We start from the raw sequence: 11,685 nt of genomic DNA, 5'->3' as shown, positions 1-11,685 counted from the left end.
AAGAAAGGCCACAGATTCCCAATATATACTTCACCCATATTTAAGCAATAAGGGGCAGAGTTTAACACACCCTCCCCCCTGCTTTTTTTTATTTTTATTTTTTTATTTTTAGGCAGGGCCTCACTCTGTCCCCAGGCTGGAGTACAGTGGCAGGATCATAGCTCACTGCAACCTTGAACTCCTGGGCTTCAAGCAATCCTCCTGCCTCAGCCTCCTAGGACTATAGACGTGTGCCACCATGCCTGGCTCATCTTTTTTTTAAATATTTTGTAGAGATGGGGTAGTGCGGGTCTCACTGTGTTGCCCAGGCTGGTCTCAAACTTTTGGCCACAAATAATCCTCCAGCCTCAGCCTACCCAAAGTGCTGGCATTACAGGTGTGAGTCACCACAGGCAGCTCTGAGAGCTTAACCCTTTTAAAAATGTTAATTTCACAGAGGCAGCAGAAGAGACCTAGTTTACACCAGATCCAAAATGAAATTAAAAATGGCTTCTGGGAATTAGCAATGTCAGAAACTCTGAATGACGAAGTTTGAATGGGTAAGGAAGGAATTGGCAAATGCCCTAACAGTCCACAGGAGGGCAGCAGTGCTAAAACGTACAAAGAATTTCACTTCCTATCGTAACCTTTTCTGGATGAGCCTAGAAATTTTAATGAAAGCAATGTAGCTCAGGGGGAAAAAAAATCCCTATGTATGGTCACACAGTCACTCAATTTTGCATAATTTTATGGAAGTTAGTAAACTCTGTTAAATTCTGCTCCTGAGTACAAGTATTGAAATTTTTTAAATATGCAAAAAAGCTCATTCTTGGTTAAAATGTTAGCTGAAAGGAATTGCTAAGCTTTAGAAGACCATAGAGTTGCCTAGTTCTCTTAAACCCTAAGATCTACTTTAACAATGCAAATTCACGTTCCTTCCAATCCCAGGTCTCTTCAGCATTCCTGCAGACCTGTAGCGTTAGTTACCTTACTCTCCCTACATATTTTATCCCAGATTTAGAAGTACACTATAGCTTCAAGTGAAGGTAATAACATAAAATTTTCTAAAATGCTTTATTCATGGTCAATATAATTTTCATCCAGTGTTGATATTAAACAGAAAGATTGCTTCTGTATTTTTCAACCACAGATAGCTTGTTCGGTTAGCCAGGCAACAAGACCTTAATTCAAGTTGAAATGTTATGATTTTTTTTTAATAGGTTGAATTAATAAAGCCACAATTTTCTTTTGTAAATATAAGCCTTAACGTTTTATATTTACAAGTTTATATGAAGAAATTGACTGTGGGGCTTGGGGACCACTAATGCAGAGGTTCTCACTCTTAGCCTCACGTTAGAATCATTTGGGACACTTTAAAAAATCCCTATGCCCAAGCTACATCCCAGATCAATTACACTAGAAATCGCTAGGGGTGGGACCCAGTGATTCCAGTGTGCAGCCATGATTGAGAAACTCTGATGCCTGATCTGACTTAGCAATCTGATTTAATTCAAATCTGCAAAAACAGCAAGAATGATTTTTGCATAAAGAAAACCAAACCTGTTACACAAATGAATTTTATACCTCAATTGTTGCGACTTTGGTTTTTATTTAGCCCTGTTTATGCATTGTAGGGATGTGGAAGATAGGTCTCCTAGACACATGTATATAGTTATTTAAATATGGCTATTCTAAGGTTAGGTAGTAAAAACTGTAAGAGCTGGGTGGAAATCAGGAGAAGTTTCAAGGAATGGGTAATACTCGAGCTGGGCCTTGAAAGATGCGTAGGATCTGGACAGAACAATCGATGTTTCAAGCAACAGTGAGCTAGGAATACAGCAGAGAGCACAGGGCAAATGGTCAGGCTTGGCTGAAAGGAGGTTATTTGAAGAAGTGTAGCAGAAAGGAAAGTCCTGGGGAAAAAATTTGGGATTTAATTGTAGAAGGTCTTCAAGTATCAGGCTAAGAAATTTGGCCTTCAGCCTGTACGTGATGTGGGGTCACTGAACACCGAGCAGTATCTGTGCGATGAGCTGGCACGGAGACGCCTGGAGATACTTAAGGGTCTGAGCAGTGAGGGGCAGGAGAGACGACTGTGGGATGGAGTGGTTAGAAGATAGGCCCCAATTAGAAACACTCTGGTTTGAGACAGAACACACCAGAAATAAACACATCATCACAAATGAAGCTTCTCCAAATGTACAATTTTATTTTAACAGATTTGAAGAGCCAGTTTTCAAAAAATGAGCAATAAAGAACCTCTATACACGAGACTTCTCATTTTACTGCAAATACATTTTTGCAGTTTAAAATTTTTTCTTAAATTCAAATATGCTTCTTTCTCTGTCATTTAAACAAAGTTCTAAAGAAAACTGGTCTCTCCATATATTTAAGTAATTGACAAACTGGACAAAATATATATATATATATACATATATAAATCTCAAGTATAAAAATTGAAAAAATTAAATTTGAGGCAGAAACTGCTATAAAAGTATATTTAAGTGTAAAAGTATTGAGTTGAAAATATTTCAGTTAAGTTTAAAAAAATAGCACAGCCCTTCCTGGCCTCTAAGCAATTGCTACACTCTTGACAACGATGTGAAAATGGGTATAAACTTCAGCTCCATGCTTTTCAGAATTCCTGTTTATTCCTCCTCAAACATTTATGTTCCTAAAGCATCTCATTTCACAAGAGATTACAAAGGCAATGAATACTTACAGCACCTATAAACATGTCTTTATACAGTAAAACAGTATTTATTCTGATCCACCCTTGATTCCCCAATCACAGTCTTCTCAAAGCAAGGTTTCTTTGGCCCAACTCGAGCTAGCTACTAAATACAAAAGTGCAAAACACAGCTTACAACAGTGTAATCTGAACTGGAGTGGTCGCCCCTTCTCTTTGTCCACTGGCTTCTCTGAAAGAGGGGGACTCAGCAGAGGGCCCTCCTATTCTGTTCTACCTGAGCATAACATGCTACCTGAGCTATGTTTACTTTTTTTGTCCCCTAGTATGACCAACAGCAAATAGACAACAGTGAAGTTTCCTTCTCTGAAATACATAAATTAATTTTTACTCTGCCTTTTGGGAGATGAGGTAAGATACATACATAGATAAGCTGCTTCTACTAGCAAAGACAATGTAAATGGACTAAGATTCTAACACAACTGGAGGTTATCTGATGAATTTATTCTTTACAAAACTACCTACTTTTTAGAGGGCATGTTTAAAGTAAAAGCTCTCTTGCTTTAAGTAGGGAAAGAAAACCACAAGGCCACGGTGTTCACTTTGCACCACAAACCAGCATTCTTGTTATGGGCGTCAGAGTCTTCTAACTGCACAGAAGTACGTAACTGATTCCAAAATCTTACTCGTTTCTTAGACTGGTTGACTGATGTTTTAAAAAAGGTGAAGATAAGTGCCACACATAAACATTCTAGTTTCTTTAAATCACCACAGATGTTACAAAAAAAATGCAGAATTTTATCCTGTTAATTTTTAGAGAATTTTACAATAATATTCTTGGTTAAGGAAGTCAAACTTGTCCATAGTCCCAATTTACAGTGTTCTTGTTCTTAATAGATAAGAGCCAAAGTGATATAGACGTATTTGTAAAGGGTTTTTACAGTGAACGATATATACAATAAATTTTAGAATTGTAGGAAAAATGAATCTTTAGAATTCACATTAATCTTTGAATAAAAAAGATTTTAAAATCACCTTTACAAAATGAAATGTAGTTTTATTTTTTTGTATCTCAAGATCACTACGTGATTTCATTTTGAAATGTATTTCTCTAAATTTACCAATTTTATAAAAATAAATCATTTCCACACCTTCATACTACCGTGGATGCTGTGTTGATTTGCTCTATAAATACAAATGTTATTTCAGGAAAAACAGGCAATATGTTCACACCCAAATTCATACACATTTCAAAGAAGCATCAAAGGATGGTGACTACATTTAAGCGACATAAAAATGTTAGAATTATGACTTAACAGTTGCACTCATGAGAACGTAACTAAAGAAGAACTATTGTACATCTGAAGATTTTAACAGTATCAGAGATAAATTGGTAAAGCAGGTTGTGGAAACTGTTCAGTTTGTGGGCTCTGCTGGAGTGGTTGACTTATGCTGGTAAGAGGTGTATTCAGCTCTAACCTCTCCTTTCCTACAAGGCAAGGTATAAAGATAGCATCAAAGATAAATACAGCTAAATACGGAAATTAAATTCCAGAAGCCTATTCAGAAAATGAACAATTAAAAAAAAAAAACCCAGTTTATACTATTGAATCCCCAAACTAGGAAATAAATGATTTTTAAAATGTTTTCAAATGTTCAACTACTCTCACTCTAAAAACCCTTCTGTATTATTTTTTCCATCCCCTCCAAAACAAGCAGTAGAGCAGTAGCATACAAAGCAGCAAATACTTCCTCCTTTTGATGCAAGGCCAATGTGAAAGATTGGAGAGAAACACGCTTTCCTATTATCACAATTTCAAGGCTGTGGCTCTGAGACAAAACCTTTAAAAAGGTAGTGGTTCGAACAGTGTTCAAGTACAGTAATGCCTGTTTACCCCTCGCTGTCAAGAACATCACGTATTCTGGTAAGAGATTCTCCTAAATAACTCGAGTTTGCATCACACTTGCATTGTAACAATACGTTATCTTTGTAAAATCTATTATTCTAGTCCACTGCTGTCCAAAGAAATATAAATATGTAATTTAAAATTTTCTAGAAGCCACATTAAAAAAGATAAATAGGAAAAATTAATCTATTATTTTTATCTAACCCAGGATAGCCTAAATATTATCATTTTGACATATATTTACATTTCTTATGCTAAGTCTTTGAAATCCAGTATGTATTTTATACTCAAAGCACATCTTACATTGGACTACCTACTTCCGAGGTCTGTAGCAGCCACCCATGGCTACTGACTATTGAATTGGACAACGTAGCTCTAGGCCCTGCCTTAGTAAGTTGACTTTAATAGACAAACTAAAACTAAATTTGAATTGGTCAGTTATTTACCAGGACATCTGCCACAGCAAACATTCCAGGGACGTCTACAGTGTAACAGCTAACCATGTTAACTGTGGATATTTGAATAATCCTCTTTGTGGGGGAGGCCATCATGGGGGTCCTCCATCATCACGGGACTGTACTTGTGATATTGCAGTTTCCTAGGGAATGTTGTGATAAAGGACTCAATACTTTGGCCTGTCACTGAATTCTTTTTTTTTTTTTTCTTTCTGTAGTAGTAGAATCTTTTTCTTGAAGTAGAATTTTAAATAGAAATCTAACATACAAGATAAAAAACATTAACATAAATTTAAAGAAACATTTATTTGATATAACAATGAAGATATTTTGAGAATAGTAAAAATTTGAAACTGAATTACTAATTACAGTTATTTTCTATTAACTTCAGCATTTATTAAATTATCTTCAAATCTTTACAGACACCCTGAAGCTTGGAGTCCGAAAACGATTTCCCCAGTTGGCTTTAGCCTCACAAGTATCCTCAGAGACTTAAGAAGATACAGTTAAGTCCTCCCTTATCCATGTGCTTTCTGTGGTTTCGGTTACCTATGGTCGACCACAGTCCAAAAATATTAGTGAATTGCATTGTCTTAAACTCTTTGACCCCCATCCACCTTCTGTCATTGAATTGAAATGACAGAAATTAACAATTCATAAGTTTTAAATTGCATGCCATTTGGAGTATCGTGATGAAATCTCATGTAGGACTTGAATCTTCCCTCTGTCCAGTGTATCCTTGCTGTCTACGCTACCTACCCATTAGTCACTTAGGAGCCGCCTTGGTTATCAGATTGACTGTCAAACTGTCACAGTGCTTGTGTGCAAGTCACCCTTATTTTACTCAATAATGGCCTCAAAGCACGAGAGTAGTGACGCTGGCATATTGTTATAACTACTCTATTTTATTAGTTGTTGCTGTTAATCTCTTACTGTGCCTAATTTATAAATTAAACTTTATCCTAGGTATGTATACATAGGAAAAAACACAGTATATATAGGGTTAGGTACTGTCCAGCTTCAGGCACTCACTGGGGGTCTCGGACTATATCCCCTGTGGATAAGGGGATACGACTGTATATAGGACTGGGTAGGCCTAGACTGCCAATTCTACTTGGTCTGTTTTATCTTTTTCTCTTTGCCCCTGTGATCAAAGACCCCATTTTGCTTTTACTAAGAAATTGTCCTTCCTTATTGGCCTTTGTAGAATGTATTCCAAAACTCTTTTTTTTTTAAATCTCATTGTCTTTGTCAGGCACCTACTCTAAAACTCTAGGGTAGGGTCTCACCTTATAAGAGGTGAGATACAGGTCTCCCTTTCTTCCCAGCTACACAGACACACATTCTAGCACAATGTAACCCTCAATTCACAGACAGAAGGTGGAAGGGGTCGAAGGGTTTAAGGCACTGTAATCCATAATTTTTCAAAATCTGAGGCTTTTTTGGTTTTTCTCTAATAGACTAAATATACTTAAGTCCAGGGAAACACGTAAAATGCCTTTACAGAGTTATTTACAAGTTGGAACTGAATACATTTAGAAAATTAAGTAAAACATATTTTGGTTTCTGTAAAAGGGTGTTTTTCCTCCCTGTACTTAAAATGAATTGATTCTGTGATTCTAAAGGCTACAAAGTAGAGGAAGCTAGATAGTTTGATAAAAGGATAAGGGAAACATAACTCTATTTACAGCCTATGTCAAACCAAAAGGCTGTCAGCACACACTACGTTAAATTTTTTAAAAGACTGGTATAAACAAACATCAATCATTTAGCAAATGGAACAGGAATCTAAGTTTCCTCTCGGATGTTTACTGCCAACATATCTAAGCTCAGGTTACTGATACCTAAATATCAATTGAATATTTTTTAAAAGAAAGGACATCTCTGAAAGGAACAGAAAGCAGATACCTTTTAGTGATAAAAGCAAACCTTTCTCTCATCTCTTCTCGCTCAGAGAGAAGTAAATTTTTACTTCTCTGTGGCTCTCATCAATTATGTACGTGCTGAACAGAGGAAGGGAAAATAGCTGAATAAAATAGTCACAACAAAAAGAAGCAAGTAAAAATAACAATAAGCAAGTGTAGCGTAAGAGGGATAAAAATCCATGATGGAATAGAATGGAAGAAAGCGAATTAGGTTCATAAATCAAGACTTTCTGATTCTCACCAAGGGACTGGAAACATGAATTTTGTGCGAGAAACTACTTGACCTTTGAAGTCTTCTAGATCATCCAGCAGATGAACAGATTTGAAATTTCTGTTCATTATGTTTATTGTTGAAACCATTTTTGCATGAAGCAAATAATGTAAAAATTCTTTCAAAGAATAGCAGATTGTGTGAGGACAAATGGTCCTGGTCTCTAGCACCTTCAATTTTGAGGAAATACACAGAGTATATATTAAATCCATGTAATATTGTCTTAGAAATCAATTTTATGACAAGTCATGTATTTTCAGATGCATCTGGACTTTTGCACGGAATACAGTTTCTTCCTGTGGCACATTTGTTTTCAACCAAGAGGGAAGATCCTTGCGAAGCTTACTATTACATGACTTCCCATATTTCTGGGATGGATCTCATCTCGTAAATATGGTCTCTAAACTAATTACAAAATCTTTAGTTACGTATTTTTTTTTTTGGTTCAAAAAATTTTGAAGGGTTTGTAAATCCTCAAGAATTTGTGAGCCACCTAGAAAAACGTTCAAGTTCATTTGATCCTTCTTGTCCTCTGTCATTACATTCCCGGGTTACCTGCACGGACCACTATTTCAACCACAATATTTTCTAACATTCATTTAAGCACAGACAGCTTAAAAATTACAAAGTAATTGGATCAGTCCATATTAATGCAACATTAAAAGTAGGTTGAAGTAATGCCAAATAATGGGAAAAAAGAAAGACTATTTTGTCACAGGTAATAAAAAATATAGATTGTGCAAATAATTCTCTTTAACTTAGCCAATTGTCACCTATCCACGGATAATTTAACTGAAATAAAAAACAAAATCATGCTTTTATGGGAAAAAATCACTACAAGTCATGAAAATAATTATGTAAACAAAAGGCATCTGTTGTTGAGAACCACACACGCAATATGAGGCTCAAGCAATGTCACAGGCAGGGAAAGGGCTGTGGCTTCCAAGACTGGAAAGTATGGTAAAAGAATTAGTTCAGAAAGGAAGCAGAAAGGAGCATGTAGATGGGACCTGTTCCAGACCAACTGGAAGCCTATACTATTTAAATGATGTGGGAGGATCTTGAAATGACTACTTACACTATTTTTGTATTTCTGAGATGAAGGCTGCCAGTAGGGTTAATTTGTGTTCCGAAATCACCATAAGTATTAGTTTACATCAAATCCATTCTGTACCAAGCTTTAACAGCAATTTGGGATTATCTGTGCCTGCTACCCTGCTTCGAGAGTTACCCCTAGGATGGAGAAATAACGTCATACATTTTATGGTCTTGTGTAACAAGTTTTTAAGGCAATAACAGCCAATTGGGGGGGGGTTACCCCACACCCTTTTTAAAAAAACATACACATAGATGAGGAGTCTTAAAAATTCCTATTATTTTAAACATCACAAAAATTTGCCAATAAGCTTGACGGTATTCCTTCAAATTTCAACAATATGGGCACATCAGGAATAGTCTACATGCTGGTCACTCTAAGGATAGTCCAGGGCCAGCAACATCACTTAGGAGATCATCGGAAATTCAGGACCTCAGATTCCACCCCAGATGTAATGAATCGGAATCCGTATTTTCACAGGTCTCCAGGAGATTAATTTGCACATTAAAGTTAGAGAAGCAATGCTGTATGCTCTAATGAAGAAAAATATACCTCTCTCACATTAGAGTAACTTCAGCTATTAAAATAATATAAAGCTTGAGAAATTAAATAGAGCTTCAATGTCTTGAAGCCAAACAATGCACAGAGAGAGCCTAACTTTTGATTTGGCCATTCATTACACATTATTCTGAATTTCTATTAATAATTGAGTATGTTCCTGTCATAGAAAGTACAACACATGTTCTAAAAGATTCTCATGCAGTTGATGTTTTAGTTCAAAGGCAATTATGAATTACTTCTCCCACACCATTTTTTGAATTTTTTTTTTCAGGTTGTGCTACTGTATACAGGATTATGTTGCATTGGTTAAAGATATAATATCTTCCTCAAATATTTTAAAATTTTAATACAACAATGTTCTGTTGGACCCTATGCTGTAAAACATAGGCTTTTAAAAAATCACCCAACAAATTAATTTTGGAATCACAGATCACTATTGCTATTGAACCTTTATTTGAAGAATCCAATGATCAGGTAACTGTTGAACTTTAAAAGACCCATTAACTGGTAGCTAGCCAGAGTTTGACTAGTACTTGTTAGAGAACCTTTAAGGATCCTGATGCCGTGATGTTTTAAACAAAGAAGGAAAATGAGCAGAAGATGACTTTGTTTTGCTTTCTTGAGAAGTTATTTCTACACAAAACTTTTGGACTTATAAAATAGTCCCCTGATAGTATTTCCTGCTCACACTGTTGTATATATATAATTTTTTAAAATAAACAACTGATACAGAAATCAAATATGCATATTATGTGTTCCATAAATATAAGACTTAAGATTCAAATGAAGGGGCTGTGGGTATTTTAAAAATATAACAACCAAGTAATATGGAAAAAGTTTGAGCTCCTTATAAATGAAGAATGTACTTTTATGGCATAGCCCAAATCTGATGACTAATACAAAAGAAAGATGTATTATAAAACCATGAGCACCAAAAGTCTTAAAATTATTAGGTTTAATTTCAAAGCTATTTCTAAAGCTACAAGGGAAAACAAATCAATAAAAATGTGTATTATCATTCAGAAATTCCAAAGCACCTAATTTGGTTTATGCTCCAGGATTTATTCTAAATCTTTCATTAAATTGTAAACTCATTCACTAAAATTTAGGTTTGATGTTTTAAAACCCTATTTTTTTTAGAAGATATGTACTTACACATTTTTCCCTATTCTAAGTCCTCCTTTTTTCATTTTTATAGATAAAAAGACACACAAAAGTTAACTGAGATGCCTTGTAAATCTTACTCCTCTCAGCAACTTTTAGTTTAACCCCATCAGTTTTACTGTAGTCCAGTAAATTAAGAGAACATAAGAGGGAAATCAAATAGTGTTGTTTTTAATTCCCCGGTTTAACACATATAAATAACTACTGTAAATGAAATCAAATAGGATATTTGAAGAAGACATCTACAGAGCTTCTTAGAAGTAAGTTATACAGACAAATGAAAACTTTCATTATAAAAATCCCAGTGAGTAGAACTGTCAAAGTCTCCACAGTGAACTACTTTAAATTTAATTTGGGCCAGTAGTCCAATTTAGGAAATATGGTATACTTAGCGTAGGGGAAGCCTGACAGTAGTCCATGATTTGCTAAAGAATTTCAACCTCAAATCCCACAGAAATTTTTCTTCAGGTCATAATAGCAACTAAAGCAACTCTGCACAGATTCCTCATGTTGCAATGATGTTAAAAGTAGCTGAAAATATCTTTAGCAAAGAAATGCAATGTATGGGACACGATCATGCAGGCACATTTTTAAAAAAAAGATGGTATGCAATACAGAGTACAAACTTACGCAGCACAAAAGCATGTCAAGGATAAAAGGACCAGTAAGTTAGAAGAAAAGTGCTTTAATTTACCCTTTCTTCCTCCTTTGAAGAAATTTGTACAGGCCGACGACGATTACTGCAACTGCAAGAACTACAAGAAACCAGGAAACAGATGATATATGACTCTGAAAACTAATTACCAAGATTCAAAATCTAGCAGAAGAAATAATGTTGGTTACATTTCAGTGGTCAGAAAATGTTATTTAAGCACTTCCACGTTTCTATTCCATCCAGACTCTTTGCTGTCTAAATCCAGCTCCCTGGACTCACTCACAGAGTCTTCAGTAAGTCACAGAAGAGTCCTTGCTTACTTTAGAAAATTATCAAAAGCACTTTTGAGAAACAAACTCATATTACTAATCATCTCAAGAAAATGTGTATTACTTACGCTTTCTTACTAAGTGGATATGCAAACTATAAAAGAATATAAATTCACCAACACAAGGTAGAATTAATTAATAGAATACATCATATAAAAGGTTAGGTTTTTATAAATTGAATTACTTAACCTCAAGCTGTAAAAGCTATAGAAACTGAAAAACCATTTAAAAAATCACACGCTTCTTCATAAGTAATATTTTAAGTGATGTCAAGATTTGGGATACTTACGTGCAGTAACAACAATCAGAGCAATGACCCATGCATCTGAGAAAACAAAAACAGTTTGAAGATGTTGAACATGTGAGTCTCTAGATAGCAGTTGTATTTTTATTTCAATCAGATCATCTAAACACTACAGCAAAAAAAGTTTTATCTACCTAGTTTTAGCATGACTATTAGTGCACCCAAGTCATTTTGATCCAGAACCTTTCTGACTAGTTTTCAAGTATAGGGTCCAACTTACGAAACTCTTATTAGGAACCTGTTTTCACTGTGCTCTGTAGCTACCTTTACTTTTTATGTGTGTGTGGTAAAATTTTGCTATTTTTTGACTCAAAATTTAGCAACAAAATATGTAAACATAAAAATCTACC

The 11,685-nt window shown here is 35.1% G+C and overlaps 1 protein-coding gene across 3 annotated transcripts in view; it reads right to left on the bottom strand.

Moving 5' to 3' along the window:
* Positions 1-3,817: 3,817 nt before the first annotated feature.
* The window catches only part of CD46 (CD46 molecule, complement regulatory protein), a 33,765-nt gene continuing 25,897 nt past the window's right edge, over positions 3,818-11,685 (bottom strand). For 2 of the 3 annotated variants that reach the window (XM_012638826.1, XM_012638828.1), the window contains 3 exons: positions 11,321-11,356; positions 10,742-10,802; positions 3,818-4,157 (listed from right to left, as the gene is read on the bottom strand). In XM_012638826.1, coding sequence (XP_012494280.1) covers positions 4,085-4,157; positions 10,742-10,802; positions 11,321-11,356 — 170 coding nt within the window. In that variant the 3' untranslated portion in view covers positions 3,818-4,084. Of the gene's footprint in view, positions 4,158-6,938; positions 7,034-10,741; positions 10,803-11,320; positions 11,357-11,685 lie in introns of all 3 variants that reach the window. The other variant, XM_012638827.1, reaches the window with a different exon arrangement.

The sequence above is a fragment of the Propithecus coquereli genome, unplaced genomic scaffold, assembly GCF_000956105.1.
Source record: "Propithecus coquereli isolate 6110/MARCELLA unplaced genomic scaffold, Pcoq_1.0 Scaffold135, whole genome shotgun sequence".
NCBI classification, from domain to species: domain Eukaryota; kingdom Metazoa; phylum Chordata; class Mammalia; order Primates; family Indriidae; genus Propithecus; species Propithecus coquereli.
Note: the sequence above shows the minus strand (reverse complement) of the source record. Positions and strands in the feature narration are given on the sequence as shown.